This window comes from Engystomops pustulosus, chromosome 9, assembly GCF_040894005.1.
Source record: "Engystomops pustulosus chromosome 9, aEngPut4.maternal, whole genome shotgun sequence".
In the NCBI taxonomy this organism is placed as follows: Eukaryota; Metazoa; Chordata; class Amphibia; order Anura; family Leptodactylidae; genus Engystomops; species Engystomops pustulosus.
The window spans coordinates 90,839,878-90,865,423 of record NC_092419.1 but is presented as its reverse complement, the minus strand read 5'-3'; the positions used below and the strand labels follow the sequence as shown (position 1 = coordinate 90,865,423).

The window sequence follows — 25,546 nt, the reverse complement described above, 5'->3', positions numbered from 1 at the left end:
AATACCATTTTTGCTTTTTTTTTATTCTCCCAGTTTAATCTGTATGCTAATGAGGCTGTAAGTGTTCCCGGGGCGTGGCCTCTTCTTCCCCTCTTCTCCCAATTTCGTCTTCTCTTCTGCTTATCTGATGTAGAGGTTAATGGTCCGGGCAGTAACGGCAGTACTCCTGGTGCTGAGGGCAGGTCCTTGGTGCACCCACTGCCTCATTAGCATATGGATTAACATGGGAATTTCTCAGAAATTGTATAATGGACAGAAATAAATGATAGAGCATTTCAATACAACTTGCTTAGAGAAGTGGTAGTCTCACATTGTAGATGGGGCTATGGTTATATACAGCATATTAATCTACACTTACATAGCAGTCTGAGTCTTAGGTTTCTGGTTCTGATCTTCTAGTGAAATTTGTATGCAAATCTGAGACATGTAAACCTGCAGATCCTGTGTAGTGCTCGGACATGTCATGATTGCTACCACCTCTTCTCCATAACATGAATAGACTACGACCATATGACCACACTGAGCTCCATCTTCTTGTTGTATGATAGATAATGAATAAGGTATCCTGATATCTTGCTCGGGATCTCCATTATAGTCTGAGAGTCAATAGCTGTTCATCTAAAAACCTCCTAGTCCTCTAGTCCCATAGAAAATGTATTTATTATTATTTTTCCTCCTTCCTCCCATTATTATCTCCAGTTCATTTAAATGTCAATTAAATTTGAGATATCTCCATTTGTCAGCAGTTCCTAGTCCTGGCCACAGTGATGTGAGGCAGGCCTGTCCGTGATTTCTCACCATGCCTATCCTCCTCATTAAAAATAAAGCCATGCACATGTAATAATGCACACAGGCTCGGCGCTACCCGCGGCTATTGCAGGATGTGTGTCTGACATGGTATTTAAAAAGAAGCAAGCTGTCACCAGTGTCACGTGCAGGTGTTAACACAAGGGGGGGGGGTGAAATGTTCCGTGCCGTTACAGGCGGTGGTCTTGATCAATGATGATGAGCGTCTGACATACCGTAGAGTGAGCCTCAACTCAGCAAAATCTCAATTATCTTCAATGGCCGAGAAGTCTAAACATCTTCAAGTGTTAAAGAGTCTTTGGAAATAACGAAAAATGTATCCTGTTATCGGGAGGTAGAAGAGCGCGTAGAAGTCATTCTGGACCTGGCAACTTCTAAAAACATTTAACTTAACATTTTTTTTATTGATCATCCATAATGATAAAGACCTAAAACCTAATAAGGAGCACATAGGTCCCATCATGTTGCCAAAACAGTAGACCCTCCGTAAATGTTGCCGGTTGGGCTTTGACACATACGTTAGATCAGATTAAGATCTGGAGAATTTGGAGTCCTAGTCCAAAACTTCCACTTCTCTGCATGCTCCTCAAACCATTCCTGAATAATTCTTGCAGGGGCATAGCCATCACAATATGGATCTTGTAAAAAATACTCAGATTTGCCCATATTTTCTATTTCCCAGGAGTCAATTTAGAATAGATTATTCTAATCTATTAGACAATGGTGGCCGGCCAGGGATGCATACGACAAGGTGATAAGTCCTATAACACTTCACCTCTGGTTTTAATGCATTCCTGACAATACCCAGTATAGTGCCTAGTTTTCAGAGAAAGTCCTGCTTAAATTTGGGCATGCCATGCGCAAAAAGTGGACAAAATTCCATCCCAGAGTGGGTGCCCAAATTTGTGAGATTAGCCTCATGACCTCTACACCATGGCTCATGACTACTTATGGTGTATCACTGCTGTGATATGTCATCTCTTGTATTACCTGTGTACTATTATCCTACCATATCTACAGAGCCTTCCAGTGAAGAGAAGCTGCTCACCACAACACGTTGCCATCCTCTACATATTAGTAATTTTTAGGTAAACCCACGTTACCTAAACATTACAATTGTGTGGACCCCACTAACATTCCCAACCATCCCTTCCAGTCACACCTACTGGTACCTACACAATTGACGAAACCAAGAGCATTTTGGCCGACTAACGGGCATTTTCGGGCAGCCCTAACATGAGATTTTTTTTTAAGGTAAACGTCCACTTGAGTTGTGGTGACGGTATACCCTAAATATTGGTCTATGTAAGAGGGCACGGTCTCGTTTTATCTTTTCCTACTATATGGAGGAGATGAAGTTTCACCATAGTCGTAGACAGGGATTCTTTACTGTAAGATTACTGTAAGTTCAGGAGGGTCTGGATGCTTTTCTGGGATCCAATAATGTCACAACTAATGGGTGTTAATTTTCTGGTTTTTTGGAAGCCGCTAATTTCCTCCTCATGAAAGATTATCCTTTGGACTTCATGGACCTGTATCTTCTTTTTTTTTTTTTATTCATAACTACATCAAGTTACCTCAAGTATACCAGTTCATATTTGATATGTGTTGCTATACTGTGTCCTAAAGTTGAGTCTTCTAAGTGGATGGATCATTGACCTTGCTAATTGTCTTCTCCTCATGTCTTCTCAGCGTTGTGAAGCCCACACGCCACTATACTGTCTTCCTTTCTGAAGATTCCTCTGATGATGAGTTCCTGCAGGAGGAGGATCCTGTTTCCGCTTTCTCTGAAAACTTTATCTTCTCTGCTCCTTTTGAATGGTCTCTGTCCTACTCTCTTACATCTCTTTTTTATCACTTAACGTAGATCAACATGAAGAACATCAGGTCCATGATAAGATATATGTGGAATACATAACACGGGTATCTTAATGGTCATTTTTATAGATATATGGAGATGATGTTTCCCAAGAGTAGATAATATTGATGTATTTTAGGTGAAAATTCTGTATATTAATGAGGAGAAAAACCATACACTGTTAGACTGTATATGATACCAATCAAGCATGCTCGTATAGAGTGACCTCCACATGTAGGTCAGCATCATTTTTATTTTTTCAGTACTTAAGTTGTGTACATGACATCTGATGGCTGACAGCTTTCTATTTGTCTTAGGCCTCAACAGTATCGAACATTGAAGGAGTCTGATGCCGATGGAGATGAGACCATCAGCCCTGAAAAAGACAATGATTCAGTGCTGGAGCAGGAGACCTCACACACAGAGGTCCCAAATATCAATCTACTGGAAGATATCTTTAGTAATTTCGATGTGGATTCACAACCACCACTTCTAAGTCAAGCCAAGAGTTTGGAAGACTTGAGAACCCCCAAGGAGGACCATGAAGACCATTTCACATTTGATTATCAGGTGATTTGTTCTTCTTTAATAAGGAGTAAGATGACATGGGTCAGCACTAAAATTCTGCCAAGGATAAAATTATGTTTAATGTCTAACTTAAATGTATTGAAGGAATTTTTTTAGAGATTTTATTATTGATGACCAATCCCAAGGTCTTCGATAATTACAAACTATCTTTACATTCGGTCATCACTTTTAGATCAGTGGGGCGATGATTCCCTGCATCTCCACATCAGTTGTGGTTTTCAAGATTTCTGCTTGTAGCCATTATATGGGATCCTTTCTCATAAAATCTGATATCCCGAAGATGAACGGACAATGTTTGTAATTTCTTGCTATTTGCTGGGCTGCACCTTGAAAGATTTTGCAGCCTGTGAAAGCAAACAATGGCTCTTTTAAATCTATGTAAGCAGAAATACTGAAAACCATGATTGACCATAAACCCACGAATATGATACAGATCAAAGCCGCAATGTCTAACCAAAATATCACTTTGTTTGACAGAGAATGGATCTCACAGTACCAGAGAGAAACCGCTTGGTGCCACCAATGAAATACAGTCACCCGTACAACAAACTGTGGAGCATGGGGCAGGATGACATGGCTATCCCTAACAAATATCTCCAGATTTCACCGGAAAAACACACATCCCTTCCTGGGAGTGATACAAGTACTCCACAGAAGGAAATGACATCACTACCATTGGATAAAGAGGGAACATTAAGCAGCAGCCAAAGTAATATCACCATCCCAAGACCACATGGAAGGAAAACACCAGAGTTGGGAATCGTTCCACCCCCACCAGCACTCAGAGTCCCGAAGCAGCACAGCGTACCAGCAGTAGCCGAGTCCAGCAAACTACAGCTTGGTGAGAATATCAGCTTCCCGTTACAAAACCTTCAAGGACCCTTTGGAGAACCATCAGTGTTGGATGGACAAAGACCAGTCTCTGATTCTAGTTCTATCGATTTGTTACAACCTGTCAAAGTTTCCTCTGATATATCTGTAAATGATGATATTCTTAGTCTTTTAGATCCGTTAATAGCAGGTCAGGGACAGAGTGAGACCATGCCTCCTCTCGGTGGTGGTCTTCAGATCTCAGAAGCACCACATTACTCCAGCACTCCATGTTTTACCTCTTTACAAAGTGATTTCACTCCTGCAGCTTTTCCTCACCACGTGGGATTTTCCACGCCACAACCTGCATTCATACATTCACCACTTAATCCATTTATCCAACCAATGCCACCGGACCATTCCGTCTCTGTGATTGGCATAACAGCGAGACCATTTACCCCACCAGTTGTCTCCAACTCTCTCTTCTCTAGGTCCGTTTTTTATCACAGTCAAAGACGTCCAACTCCAGCCTTGGCAGGAAATAATCTACTGAGCCATGTTCCATCTGGCCCTTCTCTAATGCAACAAAGTCAACCAACCTCGGAAACAAGGCATAACATTCCACCAATTATCACTGGCCCAAGTGGCCATAGAACTTTACCTATAACTAAGACTTCCACCAGACCTCAAGGCGCTAAGCCCAGGGAGTATCCAGCAATCCCTCCTAGACCTTTAAAAATTGCAGACCCTGTCCTTCTCCCCTCTAAGCCAGGTCAGGCAAAGGATCCTTTCGATGAGCTTCTCAACAAAACAAAAGAAGCAGTAACTCCATCACCCGGCAAAGTAGAACAGCTCCGAAAACGATGGGAGACTTTTGAGTAGGATTGAAATTTATGGGTTTAGCTTAAGGCGCAAGTGGTCCAAGTTGTTAAAGAACACGTGGAACAACCATGAGATCAAATATTTGCTCTCAAATTTCAGACATTTTGGAATTAAAGGCTTTAATCACAATTGACTCATTGAACTCTTTAGATTTGGGTAATCCCCATTTTTTGCTTGTTGTCCGCTTGACTACTTTCCTATTTGGAATTGATGTAGAACTACTGAATCCAGCGCATTATCATGAAAAAAAAAGCTCCTGATGCAGAACAAGTATCGCAGTATGATGTCTGTCAAGGACTATAAATTGACACTTTACTTATCTAGTTAACTCCCCGCCGAGTCCCCGGGAAGTGCTATATGATGTGTTAGCACACGTTGTTACCATGTGCTGCCATTTATGAAGCAGCACAGTTTTTAGTCTTCTATAGAAAATTTGATCATTGTGATAGCGAATGTTATCGTTGTGGTGAAATGCACCGTTTTTTGTATTACGATTTTACCACCCTTAAGGATCAAAACGTCGGTAGCTGTGCAGTGTAATACATACACTTGTCTTGAGCGGTTTCTGTGACTTAGTACACAAGGTCATCAGTCTCCACAACAAGATATGACAGTAGTTGCTACTCTCCATCCTCGGCACGTCGGTCCATATAATGGTAGCTTAGACGTTTCCGTACTATGTCCCACTAATGGATGTCTCGGAGCACCAAAAATTACAGTAATTTAGAACACTGAATGTACTAGTAACTAGTGTAGCTTGTACACTATAGGGTCTACACGTACTCCTCAATACTCGAAGATCACCACACCAGGTCTGGGCAACGTTTCTCTTTAAGCCGAGCCATATCAAAGTGAAGTGTTAGGTGTCAATATACGCAACGTATTGGTCTGTATATTGTTAGGTACAACACCGGTCACTCTGTACACTATGAATGTTGCACTAGGCACCGTAGATTCTCACCATAGCCCTTCACTACAGTTATGTCAACTTTTTGATTATGATTTTTATAAGATTTATTTGGGCACTTATCAATCTAAACCCATAGTCACCCTCGGAAATGGGAAGCAGGAACCCTTGCATGTTACTTCTATATGAATACATATGGAGCATGATTATATTTCTCAGTGTTAAATGCTTTTTTATCTTTCATCCAAAAAATTGTACAAATTTCGGACGTTCTGGCAGTTTTTCCCCCGCAGTCAGGATAAACAGGAGTGATTTTTTTTTTTGTGAGAAAATTATGTACATATATATATTTTTGTTGTTGTTGAGAATGTTGTTTTTCAGCTGCCTTAACCCTGAGCTGAAGTGTCATTTATTAACTTTTTGTGGAAAAATTTTTGCAATGTGAAATTCTTAATCGGGAGCAACATCGGAACATTTTCAGACAGTGCGCCCATCTACAGTACTTAATACTGCCAAAGTGAGCTGAACTGCAACCCCATGGTTGTGAGGTGTAATGTTCTCATCTGTAGACCAGCCTCCACCCCAAATGAAAATATCTCCAAGGGTCAGGTGAGAGATGATATATTGTCAGTGATATTTAAAACCATCCTCATTCTGCAGTGACTAGAGAAACCATCAATTGTGGCCAGGGGGGAACCTAAACTCTTCTGCCGAAGGCGAGCTATGGAATAGTGACCCCATCTGCCCCCATCTAGTAGATGTATATTAGGTTTTTTTCAGTATGGGGGGGGGGGATTCCATGCTTACATCAGATCCTACTTCATTGCATCTGACTGCATCCCTGATGCTGCTCCCAATCTTGCTGTAAGTGGTGGTGCCTGAGGCAAGAGACTCAACTCGCCTCATGGCTGGTGCGCCCCTGATTGTGGCTCCTGGAAAATTATCTCTAGTCTTCAAGTCAGTCTTAAGAATTCATTATTCCATGCAGTTACGTAATAAGGTTAGGACTATATAGAACCTATACAGAAATACTATACTGTCTGTGCAGTCTATACTCTATACAGAAACACTATATACACTCTCGTAAAGGATATTTATGAGTGATCTGATGGAGAAATCAAGATATTGACATAGGAACAAGTCCTCCATTTATTCTTTATGGCAGAAGGACACTCATTCAGACCATTAGAGATTAGATGTATACAGCAGGGGTCTATACACTGGACTTACTGTAATGCGAGATCAGCATTAGGACCAATTCTGCTGGGTCTAGCTACATTTTCCCATCCCTATCTGCCTAATGGTGTCATAAGGACTGTGGATGATGCACTAATGGTAGTTACAGTATAGACACTAAAATGTGGTTGTCAGAATAAGCCTTAAAATAACAATAAAAATACTCCCCACCCCCCGAGCGGGTATGGAAAGTATTCAGAGCCCCTTTTCATTTTTCACTCTTTATTTCATTGCAATCAGAAACATTCTTTTTTTTGGTCATTAATATATGCTTTGCCCCCACCTTGACAGTAAAAAAACAGAAATGTTGATATTTTTGGTAATTTATTAAACAAGAAAACCTGAAATATCACAACTTCATAAGTATTCAGCCCCTTTGCTCAGTGTTGAGTAGAAGCAGCTTTGGAGCTGGTGCAGCCAGGAGTCTTCTTGGGAAGATACAACAAGTTTTTCCCCCCTGGATTTGGGGATCCTCTGCCTCTTCCTTGCAAATTCTCTCCAGTTCCCTCAGGTTGGATGGTGAATGTTCATGGACTCCATTTTCAGGTCTCTCCAGAGATGCTCAATTGGGTTTAGGTCCGGCTGTGGCTGGGCCAGTCAGGAATGGTCACAGAGATGTTCTGATGCCTCTGCTTTGTTATTGTCATTGTCTTGTTGGAAGGAGGACCTTCGGCCCAGTCTGAGGTCCAGAGCACTCTGGAAGAGGTTATCATCCAGAATATCTCTGTACTTGGCTGCATTTATGTTACCGTATTTTCTGGGCCATTAGGCGCACCGGAATATAAGGCGCAACAGTCCGATGCGCCTTATATATGTAATAATTCCATATATAAGGCGCATCGGACTATAAGGCGCAGGGTCGGGGCGTGGCGGAGGTCCGGGGGCGGAGCGGAGACCCGACGGGACGCGACGCCGAGAAGAGATGCGGAACGCGAGGAAGGTGAGGGGGAGGTGGAGAATAGCATACTTACATAGGTCCCCGCTACCGGAGACAGCAGATCTCCAGCGGGAACTGCAGGCCACGCGGCAGAAGCTGTTCGTGCCGCGTGGTCTGCAGTTCCCGCTGGAGATCTGCTGTCTCCGGTAGCGGGGACCTATGTAAGTAGAGTCCGCTGCCCTCATATAGGGCGCACCGGACTATAAGGCGCACTTTGGATTTCCAAGGAAATCCAAGGCTTTTAAGTGCGCCTTATAGTCCGGAAAATACGGTAACTTCAATTACAACCAGTAATGTCCCTGCCCCCATAGCATGTTGCTGCCACCACCATGTGTCAAAGTTGGGATTGTATTTGGCAGATGATGAGCAGTGCCTGGTTTTCTCCACAAATACCACTTAGAATTAACACCAAAAAGTTCAATCTGTGTCTCATCAGACCAGAGAATCTTATTTCTCATAGTCTGGGAGTACTATATGTGTCTTTTTGCAAACTGTATGTGGCTTTTCTTATGTCTTGCACTGCAGAAAGGCTTTCGTCAGCAGACTCCGCCACAGTGATCTTGGGGTTCTTCTTTACCTCTCACACCAAGGCTCTTCTCAGACGATTGTTTAGTTTTGCTGGAAGAGTTTGGAAGACAAAGAGTTGTGGTTGTCCTAAACTTCATCCGTTCAAGGATTATGGAGGCCATTGTTCTCTTAGGCACCTAGACTGCTGCAGAAATTCTTTGGCCAGATCTGTGCCTTGCCACAATTCTGTCTGTGAGCTCCTTGGGCAGTTCCTTGGACCTCATGATTCTCATGTGCTCTGACATGCTCTGCGAGGTCTTGTATACAAAGGTGTGTGCCTTTCCTAATCAAGTCCAATCAGTTTAATTAAACACAGCTAGACTCTAATGAAGGAGTAAAACCATCTCAAGGAGCATCAGAAGGAAATGGACGGCATGTGAGTGTAATATACACTCACCGGCCACTTTATTAGGTACACCATGCTAGTAACGGGTTGGACCCCCTTTTGCCTTCAGAACTGCCTCAATTCTTCGTGGCATAGATTCAACAAGGTGCTGGAAGCATTCCTCAGAGATTTTGGTCCATATTGACATGATGGCATCACACAGTTGCCGCAGATTTGTCGGCTGCACATCCATGATGCGAATCTCCCGTTCCACCACATCCCAAAGATGCTCTATTGGATTGAGATCTGATGACTGTGGAGGCCATTTGAGTACAGTGAACTCATTGTCATGTTCAAGAAACCAGTCTGAGATGATTCCAGCTTTATGACATGGCGCATTATCCTGCTGAAAGTAGCCATCAGATGTTGGGTACATTGTGGTCATAAAGGGATGGACATGGTCAGCAACAATACTCAGGTAGGCTGTGGCGTTGCAACGATGCTCAATTGGTACCAAGGGGCCCAAAGAGTGCCAAGAAAATATTCCCCACACCATGACACCACCACCACCAGCCTGAACCGTTGATACAAGGCAGGATGGATCCATGCTTTCATGTTGTTGACGCCAATTCTGCCCATTCTCCTCTGACCTCTGGCATCAACAAGGCATTTCCGGCCACAGAACTGCCGCTCACTGGATGTTTTTTCTTTTTTGGACCATTCTCTGTAAACCTTAGAGATGGTTGTGCGTGAAAATCCCAGTAGATCAGCAGTTTCTGAAATACTCAGACCAGCCCTTCTGGCACCAACAACCATGCCACGTTCAAAGGCACTCAAATCACCTTTCTTCCCCATACTGATGCTCGGTTTGAACTGCAGGAGATTGTCTTGACCATGTCTACATGCCTAAATGCACTGAGTTGCCGCCATGTGATTGGCTGATTAGAAATGAAGTGTTAACGAGCAGTTGGACAGGTGTACCTAATAAAGTGGCCGGTGAGTGTATGTCACAGCAAAAGGTGACCATTTTAGTTTAATAAATTAGCAAAAATACCTACATTTTGTTTTTTTCTGTCAAGATGGAGTGCAGAGTGTACATGTGTACAAGTGTACAATGAGCAATAAAAGAACTTTTTTGATCTTACCAATTGGTTGAGTGAATACAGAGTGAAAAAAATTAAAAGGTTCTCAATACTATCCGTACCTGCTCTATATGAAGGTTATCAGTGGACTTCTTACATTTCTACTTAGCAGTCCTGATAAATTATTTTTGCAGGACATAACATGCAAGCTACCTGCCACCACTAGAGGGAGCAGTGGTGCCTACTGCTTTATTATTGGATATCAATGCATGGACAGGTATGCATTGATCTCTTAAGCTCCCTCTAGTGGCGGTATTGATCTTGGAATAAGAAGTCATATTTTTTTAGATTCAGAAGTCAAAAGGATCCACATCACTTATGACTTTTTAACCTCAAGCTCTGTATATGTTTAGCTATAATGTCCAGATCACTACTGAAGGTCACTGCCATAAAGTGTTTGCATAAAGTTTCCAACATTCTTAGCCGCCTCTTAGGAAGAACAAGGGAATCCTTTATCAATTTGCTGTATACTTAGGTTTGGTGCTTTACATTATCGACCAAAAATTCTTTTACCCCAGTATACAAGAGACCACGATGTATTTATAGCTAGGAAAAGTCGCCACTTTGATCCTCCGATCGGCACCGCTGTCTCAGTTCATGGTGTCTCTTAGCTCTTGACTGCCAGATAGACCCTCACGATATATAGTTATGTCGTCTATGTTACTATCTCTCTTCTGCTTGCACTTCTCACTGATATCTCTGCTGTGGGAGTGACCCAGGCTGGTGCACCGACTGTACCAAGTGCACCACCCCACCTGCTGGTCAAGAGATGTTACTACAACCCTTATTTTGTGTTTCTTTTGCTGTGTATCAGGTATCAGTTTTGTAATAATTCAAATTGCATTGAAATATTTTAGATCAAGATAGTAATCTATTGTGTTTTGGGGGCTGGGTGAGACTGGACTTAAACCATGTATACCCTGTATGTAGATGAGACATGATAAGATGAATGCACTGTGTAAACATGTTACTGCACTAATAATCGGGTTGCCAGTGTTTCTGACACACGTGTATTACTTGCTGGAAGTCAATGTTCTGGTCACTAATGCCTCTTCTGTATTGTTGCTGGAAGTTTCCCTCGTAGTAAAGGATTAAAGTGGACCGATCCTAATATATTCAGTATGGCAGGTAATAATACTGCAAAATGTTCTTGTATAGAGAAGTAATTCAAGAGAAACTACATCTGATCTCAAATTGTACCAATAAATATCTATACCAGGCTCATACTCATGAAGAGACAAATAGATTAAGTATATGTTCTTATGGCTGATTGGGGCGGCTACACCCCCCTATTAGCCAAAACAGCACGAAAAATAATGTCATTGATGGACACATTGTTAATGGGTCTAGTGTATTCATGAGCAGAACACAAACCCCACCTCCTATGAGTCAGTAGTTCAGTATTCAGAGAGGCGGGGCTTTCCACTTATAAATACACAATACTCATTAACTCATGAATACATAAGACTCATAAACTATGTGTTCACTCTGCTCTCCGCTTGTATAAGGCAAACGGCGTCATGACCATGATACAAACTCTCCTCTATTATGATGTGAGTCCAGTTAAGATACCAGCTATATGAAGATATTTTAGGAGGCTGGAGATTATAGGTCCACTTCAATCGCTTGTCTATTTATTGCTACCCACATAACATATAACAATGCTTGGAGGCTACATATTCTGCATGTGACTTACAGTACATATTTTTTTTACCTATCTTAGTGTTTTGGTTTTTTTTTGTTTGTTTTTAAAATATAAATCTTTTATTTTGCTGTGGGCAGAGACGGGAGAGTTGTGTGTTTTAGGTCAGGCAGTGAACGGGTTAAACATGCATTTTCTTTTATAGCGTTGACATGCATGCACATTTCAGTGATGAGCGAACTCGGAAAAGTATTTTTCTATCATTTATACCTTTTTATTCTATGTGTAAAACCTAAAATTACAAAAAAAAAAACTGTTTTTTTTTTTTTTAAGCTCGGTGAAATAGTGTGCACTTTACAAATCCGTGAAAATGAACTTGTGAAACTTACAGGAAAATAAATATCTACAGCCAGCTACCACCCTGCCGCCTCGTATCATTTCTATGCCCGCTGTGTGTGTCTGATAGGAGTTCACCAGTCATTCTACTTATCATTTCAGGAGTTTTACGTATTTATGATCGGTTTCTTAGATTTCACTGAATTCTTGTATTATTCCACAGTACAGGCAGTCCCCTTAAGGACACCTGACTTACAGATGACCCCTAGTTACAGACGGACCTCTCTGCCCACTGTGACCTCTGGTGAAGCTCTCTGGATGCTATTACTATAGTCCCAGACTGCAATGATCAGCTGTAAGGTGTCTGTAATGAAGCTTATTGATAATCCTTGGTCCCATTACAGCAGAAAATTTTGAAAATCCAATTGTCACTGGGGCAAAAAAAAAAAAAAAATTGTCTGGAACTACAATTAGCAAATATACAGTTTCGACTTGCATACAAATTCCACTTAAGAACAAACCTATGGAACCTATCCTGTACATCAGTGATTTTCAACCTTTTTTGAGCCACGGCACACTTTTTATTCTTAGAAAATCCTGGGGCACACCACCAACCAAAATAGCACAAAATGACACTAAAACAGTCATAAAAGGCCTCCCTTTACTAATAAAAAAAACCCCTAGCGGCCTCCCTTTACTAATAAAAACCTCTAGCGGCCTCCCTTTACTAATAAAAAACCCCTAGCGGCCTCCCTTTACTAATAAAAAACCCCTAGCGGCCTCCCTTTACTAATAAAAACCCCTAGCGGCCTCCCTTTACTAATAAAAACCTCTAGCGGCCTCCCTTTACTAATAAAAAACCCCTAGCGGCCTCCCTTTACTAATAAAAAACCCCTAGCGGCCTCCCTTTACTAATAAAAAACCCCTAGCGGCCTCCCTTTACTAATAAAAACCCCTAGCGGCCTCCCTTTACTAATAAAAACCTCTAGCGGCCTCCCTTTACTAATATAAAACCCCTAGCGGCCTCCCTTTACTAATAAAAACCTCTAGCGGCCTCCCTTTACTAATAAAAAACCCCTAGCGGCCTCCCTTTACTAATAAAAAACCCCTAGCGGCCTCCCTTTACTAATAAAAAACCCCTAGCGGCCTCCCTTTACTAATAAAAACCCCTAGCGGCCTCCCTTTACTAATAAAAACCTCTAGCGGCCTCCCTTTACTAATAAAAACCTCTAGCGGCCTCCCTTTACTAATAAAAAACCCCTAGCGGCCTCCCTTTACTAATATAAAACCCCTAGCGGCCTCCCTTTACTAATAAAAACCCCTAGCGGCCTCCCTTTACTAATAAAAACCTCTAGCGGCCTCCCTTTACTAATTAAGAGCCCCTAGCGGCCTCCCTTTACTAATTAAAAGGCCCTAGAGGCCTCTCTTTACTAATTAAAAGGCCCTAGAGGCCCCCCTTTACTAATTAAAAGGCCCTAGAGGCCCCCTTTACTAATTAAAAGGCCCTAGAGGCCTCTCTTTACTAATTAAAAGGCCCTAGAGGCCTCCCTTTGCTAATTAAAAGGCCCTAGAGACCCCCCCCCCCCCTTTACTAATTAAAAGGCCCTAGAGGCCCGCTTTACTAATTCAAAGGCCCTAGAGGCCTCCCTTAACTAATAAAAAGCCCCAGCCTCCCTTTACTAATAATAAAAAAAGACCCTAGCTGCCTTCCCTATACAACTAGTAACCTTATATACTTACCCTTGATGTCTTCTTCCGTGTACCTTCACTCCTAATGGCGATCCGCCCACCTTCTGTAGCTCCTGCACCGCGCGCCTCTGGTCACGTGACTTATGCGACCTGGTGTCAGGTCGCGTCAGTCACGTGACATGGGCTGCGCGGTGCAGGAGCTACACAAGATGGGCGGATCACCGACGCGGGGCTTGTAGGTAAGTATGGGGGCCGAAACACGGGGGCGCGGCAGCAACGCTACACAGGGGCACCATAGTTCGGGGAACTTTCCCCGCGGCACACTCAACCATGTGTCGCGGCACACTAGTGTGCCACGGCACACAGGTTGAAAATCACTGCTGTACGTAACCTGGGGACTGCCTGTAATACGAAAAAATCTGTTAATCAGCCACAGGGGGCAGGATTTTTGTATCCTGAGCAAATCAGAGACACTTTGGTTTATCTTTAACATAGAAACGTCTCCGTTGTTAGCCTTGATCTCTTTATAGCTTTAGAGACCGAGGGTCCAAAATACATGTAAGAACCCACATATTTTTTACATGGTGCCAGCACAGCAATTTAAGCAGTAAATTATAGCTTCCTGCTCTATCACTGTTTTCAATCATATCAGCGCCATGAGGTCACCAATACGGTTGGTAGGAGGGAGAATTTGATTTATCATTGAAGGATCTCTCCAGGCTCCACCTGAACAGGAAGAATCGCAGGACCTGCAGTAGGAGCTTCAGTGATAATCCAGTCCTGTCCACACCTTATCCTCCTCCTCTCATACTCCTGGGCAGTGCAGAATATGTCGCTGTATAACAGCACTGGGCACGGCGTGACGGAGGCTGCCAGGAACTAGAGGAGAAGGAGGCCTTGAGTTGTGTCTATAGAACTCCGTTCTGGGCCCAAAACAGAGGTCCCCAAAAGAAGGGCCATAGATATTGGTTTGGAAGAAGCTACATGGGTAGTTCACGTCTACTTGAGCTATGGAGACAGCTGGACAGGGCACCTTGATGGTTTCCAAATCTTCTGACGGTGCGGTCACACGTTGCGTTTACTGCATGTGTTTAAAAACGCATTGCTACAGCAGCTGAAGGGAGATTTGCCTAATTAAACAGCTGTTAACGCATGTGTTAACATTGTGGTTGGCGCATGCGTTTTGTAAACGCAAGTGTTAAGAGCTGTTTAATTGGGCAAATCTCCCTTCAGCTGTAGCAATGCGTTTTTAAACACATGCAGTAAACGCCACCTGTGACCGCACCCTGAAAGGTGAGAAGTTAATCTTCTCCAGGTGGTCAGGAGACATTTCGGACCATATTGTGGAGGGGGCGCACTCTATCGGACAATAATGACACATCCGCCGTATAAGGTAAGGGCTTCAGTATGTTCAAATTTCTGTCAACTTTCTGCCCCCCCCCCCCCAATCAACAATTTTGCGTATAAATATTGCACAATTTGGAACCTTTCTCTTTACTGTAGATTTCCTTCAGATTTCGGACGCATGTGGATTTAACCTTCTAGTTGCCAACAATGGCCGACATCACAGCAGATAATACAGAAGTATAAAGGTTAGTATATTTTTTATTTTTAGCTGTAACTAAACATGTTTTTACCTTGTCCTTTAATGGGGTAGTTTCCATCAGTCCCGGGGTCAGTGTATCCTTAGCAACTAAATGCAATAATTTAATTGGATGTGAAACATACATTATATTAATTAATGACAATCAGAGATCAAAGCTACAAAATGATCAGGAGAGACCATTAAAGGGGTTTTCCCACCAAGCAAGTTAGACCCTATCCATAGGATAGGGCCTAACTTACTAATCTGTGGGGGTCTTAGTGATGAGACTCCCACAGATCAGGAGAACAGGGGGTCCCAGGTACCTCTGTCGGACCCCTCATTGCTCCACAAGATGAATGGAGCAGACGGCCGCGCATGACCGTTCTGCTTCGTTCTTCTCTATGGAGCTGACGGAGTTCACAGAGCGATCACGTAAGAGGTCCTCATGCATGATTCAAAGGGGTTGGCCAGTTATACCAAAACTTTCACAGGGTAAGTATAAGACCACAAAAGAAGAGAAACAAACACCAAAATGTAGAAAGCATAAAATTACACTTTATTAGATCAATTAAAGCAAATCCACGTAAAAAGACAACATTCACAGAAAAAGTCCACCTATGGTCAAATAATCACATATATATAATAATATATAATAATACATCACAGTAACCTGTATAGAGTTATAGAAGGTAAAGTCATCAGAACAAGTCAAGGTATTTGCTTACAAACAAGTATTGCACATTACCCTGAGGAATTACAGAGGACAAGGGACATATACACAATACATACACGGGTGTATACAGACGAAAGGTGGACACCACCGGACGTTTCACCTTGCTCCGTTTAGGGTGGGGTCCACCTTTGGTCTGTATACACCCGTGTATGTATTGTGTATGTGTCCCTTGTCCTCTGTTATTCTTCTGGGTAATGTGCAATTGTTTTGTAAGCAAATCCCTTAACTTGTTCTGATGACTTTACCTTTATACAGGTTAATGTGATGTATCTATTATGTATATTTAGTTATTTTGGCCACTGTTGGACTTTTTCTGTGTTTGTTGTCTTTTTAATTGTTTTTTTTTTAATTGATCTAATAAAGTGTCATTTTATGCTTTCTACATTTTGTTTTTTGTTTCTCTTTTTTTGTGATGTTCTAAGATTTTGGGAACAACCTACTTAATCTAGTGGGCGTACATTGTATCCGTGCTCCCTATTACTTGTATCAGGACACTGAGTATAGGACACTAATAGGGTCAACCATATCGTACTTACCATTCTTACACATGACCACAGCAGGACTCAGGACTTCCTGTGTCCTGCTGAATAACTGCGGATCCACACGATTGGCCAACACCTTTAAGGTAGTAATCTGTTATGAGTTATTCCTTTAGCTTAGACCCTTTTGAACCTTATACTTTTGAACCCTAAATAGGCAGCAGATTGGAAAGATATCCCATCCACTGCCTGCATAGGAATGGCCATTCCACTATTCTAAAAGTTGTGGTTGATTTTTTTAGTCTTTCTACTGATATTACAGGTTTACGAAATCCAGAAAAAAAATAAATAAAAAAGGCCCACGATCCTGCATGGCCATAAAAGTGTTTTCTTTCCGCTACTTCTCACATCTGTTCCCATAATGCATCACTTATAGTAGTCAGAAGTGAACGTACAAACTTTCCAACTTTCCCTACACATGACTGACAAGTGGCAGTCACTGAAATGGCCACGAACTAGAAGCACCGGCACTGCCCCCCGCGCCCTCCCGCCTCCTAATGAGAGAAGTTGGGCTCATTAGGAGTTTTTTAATAACTAATTAGTAGGATTAGGTCTAATGGGTTTTATACTGGACGCGAAGCTCCTATACAGTAGGAAGCGGAACCTAAATAGATACGTCTAAAAACATACAAAGTTTATATCTCAAAATATCCACTACATTTAATTATGAGTTGAAATGAAATGTGAGAGGTGAAGGTTTTCCTGGTGGGGAAGGACGGTATCCAGGCATCAGGAGAAATTAATGATATGTAGATTATCAAACAGCCGAGCGCAGGTAATTAAAGAGACGAGGAATCGGCGGATGTCACTTCCATGACAGCTGGATTACATCAACTCCTCCAGATGCCTCGCATCTTATACAGAGGGGCTTCTGACCGAGCCCGTACGAAATTATACCAGGAATTGTTACCTCTGCACATGAATGGATCCAGGAACATACGCGAGTCAGTCCAAATCCACGTAGGATAGGACCTCAAATTCTTTTACGGGTTCTGTAATACCTGCACACGGGTTTAATCATGTCCAACAAGCCGGGACAGAACTGAGTATCAGAGAGCTGGACTTTGACCGATGTAACAAAGAAACAATTGTCCTGGAAAAAATTCCAAATGATATTGATGAAAATACCCCATTATAATCTGTTTTTTTTTTTTTTTTTTTAATTACAGCTTTTACTGTGCGCTCCAAATGACATCTACCGTTTATTCTTTGTATCGGTATAATCACAGAGTTACCACATTTATATAGGTTTTATTATGTTTTAATAGATTTTTTTTTAATTCTTTTGTACCAAAAATTTTTTTTTTGCCCTATTCTGGCGCTAATAACTTTTTTTGCTACCATCTTGTGCATGACCATTTGAGCACTTTTTATTTAGATTTTTTATGTGTTCTAAAATGACGTAAAAAAAGTTAAAAAATGTGGGCATTATTTTCAGTTACGGGGTTCACTGTAATAGTCTGTCTATACCCAACGTGTATTATTTTATGTGTTCTTTTTTATATCAGTCATAGGGAAAGGTGTTAACTGTAATTTTAGGTCCCCTAGGGTACTTTAATGTTAGGAAGTCTGATCATTCCTACCATATACTGCAATACATTTTTATTGCAGTATATTGGGATTTTTCTCTTGATCTGTAACAGTCTGCCCCTTACACACCATTACAGATCATACTGAATGACAAGCCCTGGAGCCTCAGAGACTCCGGGATGTCATGCTAATAGATCACTGCCCCACTCTCTGATGACCTCATGGGGGATGATGATTCTACTCAAGATGGTGGCTGCATAATGCAGCAAACACCCTGCATCTTTGATGAGGGTTCAGCCTGTAAGTCCTGTTACTGGCACCTTGACATATAGATCAGTCATAGGTGTGAACAGGGTTTTCCAGGGTTATAGACATTAGTGGCCTATCCTTAGCTGAGAGATGGTGGTGCCAGGGGATTTGACACCTGTCACCCTTGCTGCTACAAGGACAGGGTGCCTGGTAACCCAGACTGCTTGGAAGACAATAGGGATGAGAGAAGGATGTGCAATATTATTGTAGGTTCCCCAGTGAGTAATTTGCACAAAATAAAAAAAATAGTGCCACTTTTATCAAGGATTTTAGGCACGTGTACAGGACCACAATAGTGTGGCTTCTTGCCAAAAAGTCTGTTAGCCATCAAATTTATAGCATTATTTTTGGCAAACTAATAGAAGGTGCAAAGTAGGACTCTCCAGCTGTATACTGCACCAGATCCAGCACCAGACACAGGGATTAACCTGGCGCAGCAGAGATCTTTCTAGTCATACCCTGCACTGTTTGCATGTTGCTTGGAGAAGCCAGGACTCTATCCTATCATCTATCACTATGATGCCCATAGTCCCGTCCCCAGCACTGGGTCAGCCTGTATCCGTCCACCGCTGGTATGAGATTCATGGACGGATCACAGTCGTCTGAAGCAGCCATAAGATTGTATAACAAGATAAGAAGACGACACACAATTAGGAAGAAAAAATGTATTTACATAAAATAACTTAGATATTTACAACATAAAATCAATCACATCATTGTCCCCATTCCAGGAAAATATCAGTCCACAGCCTTCATTACAAGCCCCTGCACACCTCCTTGTAACCTCCTGAGATATCTCCATCCTATGGATTCCATCTTTCCCCCTTCTACAGGACGACATATTCAGTAGGATCAGGCCAGTGATATGTACGGAGGCTTTCCTCGTTAGTTACTTGTCTGTGTGTATGAGATGAACTTATTATATATATCAAGGCACATAGGTTACACCTCTAGTGCACCAGGAAATAGGGGGCGCTATAGCAAGGATTCACACCGGGCATCAGGTACTGTAGCTACATATAAAGGGGCTCTATTCTCATGTGTCCAGTGTTGTACGATCACAGAGGATGTATAGAAATTCAGATATCAGTGGCTGATGCTACAGGCAGTAAATAATGTGCATGCACCAGGGAGTGTATTTGGATACGATTTTTGTACAGCAAATAGTCTTTATTAAATACCATTATGGTTATGTATCACAGTTGTTACTGATTACTAACAAAACCCTGTGCACTCCAAACCTTCTATTACTTCTTGTGAATGGACTAAATGTACAGATAAATTTGATTGTAACTGCAGGATCAGACTACACACGGGTTTGTTTGTAGTCTGTTACTATAGAGATGCAGGAGTTTACATAGGAGTTACATAAATAAGGCAGAACTTCCACCATTGGTGAGAATACGGGACACAAGTATTTACTTCTAAAGAGAGCCAAGAACATTTTTGGGATAGATGGTGATTGCAAATTTTAGACCCCTTCCATTTGATTATGATTTATCAAAGGAGAAATAGAGTTATCATCACCAACTAAATAATTAGCTGTTTTGTGATAGAAATCTGTTGAGTCCTATAAGGCCCCTTTTTAACATTACTAAAAATTTTTATCTTGCCTATTTTTTTCCCAGGAACATGGGAAACTAGACTTGCATTCAATACAATAAATTATACAACTTTATAATAAATAATAATAATAATAGTGTTTCACTTTAACGATGGAATTGGTACATTTAAACCTCAACTCTGACATCATAGCCCTGGTCCTGGGACAACCCCTTTAAATATATTAGCTTGAGAGTTAAAGCAAGAAAATTGCATGTGCCATTTACACGGAGAATCTTGAGTGGTATTTAGTAGGGGAAATGCACCAGGATTTTGGCATTTTTATTTGCGCAGTAAACTGGTCTTTGGGCAGTGCACCACATTTCTTATTTGTTTTAGATACTTTATTAAAGAAAATCTCAAATTTGCTTTTATGAATTGTGAAACAAACATACCCTGAGAATGCTGTACACTGATGCAGAAACATATCTTGTTTAATCCCTGAACCGAGTGGTTCTGCTTAAAATAAATTTAAAAATTCAGGACCTTAGGAAAGCTGGGTGCAGACTGTCTTCCGTGCATAAAAGAGTTTCCTAAACTATCTGGACAGGACTGATCAACCTGAGCTGGATGACTCATACACAGCAGCTGGAGAATGGTGCAGAGATTTGATTACTCCTGCCTGTCAGGAATAAAACAGTGAATACAGCATTCCCTGAAGCAGTGTATAATTAAGGTAAAAGGAGAAGCTCCGGGGAAGCCACAGGAGCGTCAGAGCCTCATTATCATAATTTTATAATTGTTTTTTCATCTATTTTTTTTCAGGGATTAAACAAGATCTGTTTCTGAATCAGTGCAGCTGCAGCATTCTCAAGGAATGTTTGGTTCAAAAGGCATAGAATCAAATGATAGGTTTCCTTTAAGCCTCATTCTGTAAAAGAGCTTGTATGTCCGTTTCCTGGTGCACAAGCCCAGAAATAATCTTAATTTCTAGTTCACCATCAGGAATTGTGACCCTCCCCCCCTTATTTAGGCTACCTCCACGCCAATTGAGTGTCAATGGGAGACCTGCTTGGTGGTGGAGTGGGCCATGCCCCATGCGTGCTGACTAGCTATAATCACTGGCACATATGATAAATGTTCCCCACAAAGTTTTAAAAAAGCACTAGATTTATCACCCAGCATCAGCCATTGAGATTTATCTGGCACAGACTGTGTAGTCTAATCAATATTTCATATACCTATTCTCTGACTGTACAGTAGGTATGTACAAGGTCTGTCATGACTCCTATATACATCTCTATATCTGTGGAACTCTGAAAGGCAAGAAACTTCTTGAGGTTCTAAAGTTCTTCATCTTGACCTAAATTAAGCTCATGACTCTTTCTCTACAATGTGGTTCCTAAGGATTGAGTTTTATCTGATATTTTATTTTTACCTTATAATCACAGATTCCTTCCAGAGTTGTAGTCAGGAGCAGGTCTCTGGAGGAAGGCCTACAACTACCTGGTGCTCCCACCAATGTCAAAAGGTTGGGAGTGGGGACTGTGTTTCCCATCTCAGATGAGTCTCTCCGTAGGTGGCAGCTTGAGGACGTTCCACATTTCCACTCTGGCTCCGTCTTTTTCTTGCCGGCTTGGACTGTAGGTGCCTTGTGTGGCTCTCTTCTTTCTCATCGCTATCATAATAATAGCGATGACAAGTAGCAGGATGAGAAGCATTCCGGTTCCTATAGCTGAACCAACCAGGGTGGAGGCCTCAGCTTTTCGGATCAAACGTGGTTTCTGCATAGAATATAGAATGGTGAAAACAAAGCCCAAAAACAGCACATAAATAGAGAATGGACCTCACAGAAGGACACAGTGGACACACACATGGGTTAGATGGAATGGGTTGTCTAGCATGGACAACCTTAGAACCCTCCCAGAAGAGAGCGTAACTACCAGGATTGTCTCTCACCAAGAAGGACCATCTGTTGGGTTCATGAACATCCCATTCAAGAACCACATGATGACGTGGTATTCAACGAAGTATCGGACTGGCAGCATAGGAAATACTACAAGTAAGTGGCCACCAGTAAAGGTAATGCTTACAATTTTGTAATATACATTGCAGTAGACATACTGCACATTCATCAATAAATAGAACTCTTAAAGGGGTAGTATAAAAGGGGTAGATTGTCAGGGATCTGGCTTCTAGGGCCACCATTCACTTCTATTGGACCACCACAGCATAGCAGTCCCATAGGGGATGAATGAATTGGCAGACGTATTCCCGAGGGAAAGCGAGTCGTGTTCTCCTGATCATGAGGTGGTAGCAGATTAGCGATCCCCTATACTTACAAAAATTCCCCTTAATAAAAGCAGGCGAAAAGTTGTCATCAATATATCACATTAGACATTTATATGTTGAGTGTAAAGATCTGGAACCTTATGTGAGACAACATGTCCATTATTATCCACTGTTCTAGCTCAGCAGAGTCACACAGAACACGACTTTACAGAATGTATTGATTTATTCTATTTTTTATTATTTTTTTTTTTGGAATAGAGTTCATTCATTTGCTGTTGCGTTTGGCAGTGTATTTACACGTTGTATGGAGCTCGGGCATCGCCATTTTTTATACAAAATATACAAATCAGTTATCATACAGTTTATACATCGGCATTTACAGTGTTTATGCAGATTTGTTCTTTAATAGACTATGGAACCCAGGATGGTGGTGTAGTCACAAGAATTGTTTAGGTCGACTAAACTAGCGTAACAATTGTTCCTGGATAGACAATTCCTTTAAGCAGCCTACTGTCCTGTGACGCCTCATAGACATGGCCATACATGTACAGCAGTAAACCCTCTGATACTGTGCTATTGGCTCTGTATTTGGGATCCATCCTTATTATAGCCAGGTCAATGAGGCCACGTGAACTACTCACAATCAGATAAAGTGAACATACAACAAGCATGACCAGGTTCCTGGTTCCATAGATCAAATCATAAATTCGTATAAAGATACCAGTCTCGACCACCAGAAATCAATCTGTCTAGCCGACACCTACCGGCTACTAGTAACCAGGACGTGTGGCTCTAACCTATGAAAACATAGAAAAATAATTTCTTAACAGAATAAAAATAAAATCCAGTGTCATATGACCATAGCAAAAAAATCTAAAAGGAAAAAAAAACAAGCCATAAATAGTTATTTAGGTGCACACCTCGATGATATCAAGTCCTGTAATACAATTTAATTAGAGGACGCTTGTTACTTTCGAAGTCCCCCACCCATGGGGGAAAAATGCTGCAACAGCAGTTGACTTTATCATAACCAACAAGATGATGGCGGCCTCATCTATTACAGTGTGATGGGGTCCCTTAAGGATCAAGACAATTCAGAGCTTTAACTAAGAGCATTTTTTCACCCGAAACGCGTCAGCCTGTCTGCGTGTATGTAGTCACTCTTGATGTAACCTAATAAAACATCTAAAGATTTTTTTTTTTTTTAGTTCAAGGCCCGGAACTTCTTAAATTTTTCTTCTTAGTTCAGAGCTTTCTAGGATTTAAAAATCATGTTTTTCATTAATGATGATTAAAATAGACTTTGGTTTTTCTAATGGTGGGAGACTTCAAGGGCAACATATAAAGTTTCAGAAGTCTGTATCTTAATACTTGACTTTTCTTTATGGTCAACTTTACCAATACTCTTCCCACTTCCCGGATTGATCTTATTTACAATGTTTTGGTGTTGATACTTATTATTATGGACACTGACTTTTGTTCTTTGAGTAAGGGCAATGCGATACTGGAACCCCCTAACCTGTGATGGCGAACCTTTTAGGCACCTAGTGCCAAAACTACAAGCAAAAGCCAGATATTTTCACAAAGTGCCAAATGCCAATTTAAAGTAATTCACAGGTTTCAAATGTATTGGCGCCCTGATTACACCAATACAAGAGAAAGAAGGAGAAATTTGGATTGTTATTGTAGTTCCCCTCTAAAGTCCTCTTAACAGGATGAATCATGGGTCCGGAGAAGAGGCTACAATGATAATCAAGCTCTGTCCACACCTCCTTGATTCAGGTCTGGAGTCTTGTATGTTGACCATTGTGCTGGGCGATGGCCTGGGTACCCAAAGAGAGGGCTCTGAGTGCCACCTCTGGCACCTGTGCCATAGGTTCGCCACCACTAACCTAACTACAGGACATTGGTAAGTGTGTGCTGCTTCTGCTGGATTCAAGGTTGAGTAACTAGTGTTGGTGTTGTTCAAGCACTGGAACCTATACAGAAGACAAGAGCAGAAGCCTCTTACTATCGCACAGAGATTGTGTGGAGGAACTGCAGCACATATTTTTTTAAAATGTCTGCACCAGTTCTCTGTGGGCACTGTTTTGGAAAACACCTTTAACACCTCAAGAACATCCATCCTTGGATGAGTACGCTTGTGCTACCAATGGGGAGAGCAGCGAGTTTCTACTAGACATCTTGAGTGGCTTAGTACCTTCTTGAACAAAAGGCAAATACCTGCCTTTGGTAGACCTGTACACACATTACATGATTGGTCAGTCCCACCAAAACTATGAATGAAGCCAACAAGAATGTATCACGTGTGGCCATTTTTCGGCTCCTTTAACACTTTTAGAGTGGGGTCCTGATGGAAATCTTGGCTAGAAGGCCAGAACATAATGTGAATGGCTCCTCATTTCATATAATAAAGTAATAATGCATAGAATTACCCAAACCTCTGCCCTGATACGGTGGGTCACTTCTAACACCAAGGATGGACAGTGCTGATTCCTCTTTACAGGAAAAGTACACAGGCTCAAGGCACAAATACATTAAATTGTCTCATTGTCATAAAAAAATATCATTATAGAATACATAGAAAGTTCAAGTATAATAGAAGCCTCGCTACCAACGAAGTGGACCACATGTACAGACCATTGCCGGATAGCGGTCTACCGGGGCTTCCATAGTGGAATCATGGCATCTACCTGTACATTAGGCAGAATTGTTTCTCTGGAGAACCTCCAAGTCTTATCTGAAGACCGGCTGATGAAGAGGAAGGAAAAATATTTCGCCTCGAAGATGTATAATCCAAAGAAAATAGTGTCTTGTTTTATCAAAAAACAAGCAGAAGGAGCCTCTTCGCAACCATACTCTACAGCAGTAGTTGTGTCCGCATTGTCCCTTCTTCTGGGTCATATCAATCGCTCTTCAGGGGGCACTTTTAGGACACTATCCATTTCTAGCCGGGCACCGGCCACCTCCTGTTGGCTTGGACTGTATGTGCCCTCCGATTGTCTCCTCTTCCTCGCTGTCAGCATCATGAATATGCCCACAATAATAAAAAGAAGCACAACACCACAAGATACAGGGACCGCGACTCCGAGGAGAGGGAAGGGGGAGGCCATGGTGGTATCGCTTTTCTGTAAGAAATGAACAGTATATTATGTCACAGGAGCCCTACCTCAGCAGGTACAGTGTATAACCAGAAGGTATTTAATCAATGTAGCTGTAGGAGGGCTTAGTTTTTGCAGGATGGATTGTACTTTAACAGTAATATGGGGTACATATAATATACAAAAAAC

At 41.7% G+C, this 25,546-nt stretch overlaps 2 protein-coding genes across 6 annotated transcripts in view; one reads left to right on the top strand and one right to left on the bottom strand.

The window, feature by feature from the left end:
- The window catches only part of DENND1A (DENN domain containing 1A), a 458,345-nt gene extending 450,298 nt beyond the window's left edge, over positions 1–8,047 (top strand). For 2 of the 4 annotated variants that reach the window (XM_072125842.1, XM_072125843.1), the window contains 3 exons: positions 2,500–2,628; positions 2,983–3,235; positions 3,731–8,047. In XM_072125842.1, the coding sequence (XP_071981943.1) occupies positions 2,500–2,628; positions 2,983–3,235; positions 3,731–4,945 (1,597 nt within the window). In that variant the 3' untranslated portion in view covers positions 4,946–8,047. The remainder of the gene's footprint in view (positions 1–2,499; positions 2,629–2,982; positions 3,236–3,730) is intronic. The other 2 variants (XM_072125844.1, XM_072125845.1) reach the window with 1 other exon arrangement.
- An 11,025-nt stretch (positions 8,048–19,072) lies between these two features.
- Positions 19,073–25,546, bottom strand: part of CRB2 (crumbs cell polarity complex component 2) — a 71,125-nt gene continuing 64,651 nt past the window's right edge. Inside the window, exon 13 of one of the 2 annotated variants that reach the window (XM_072125547.1) lies at positions 19,073–21,748. In XM_072125547.1, the coding sequence (XP_071981648.1) occupies positions 21,524–21,748 (225 nt within the window). In that variant the 3' untranslated portion in view covers positions 19,073–21,523. Of the gene's footprint in view, positions 21,749–22,473; positions 25,385–25,546 lie in introns of those variants that run through there. The other variant, XM_072125546.1, reaches the window with a different exon arrangement.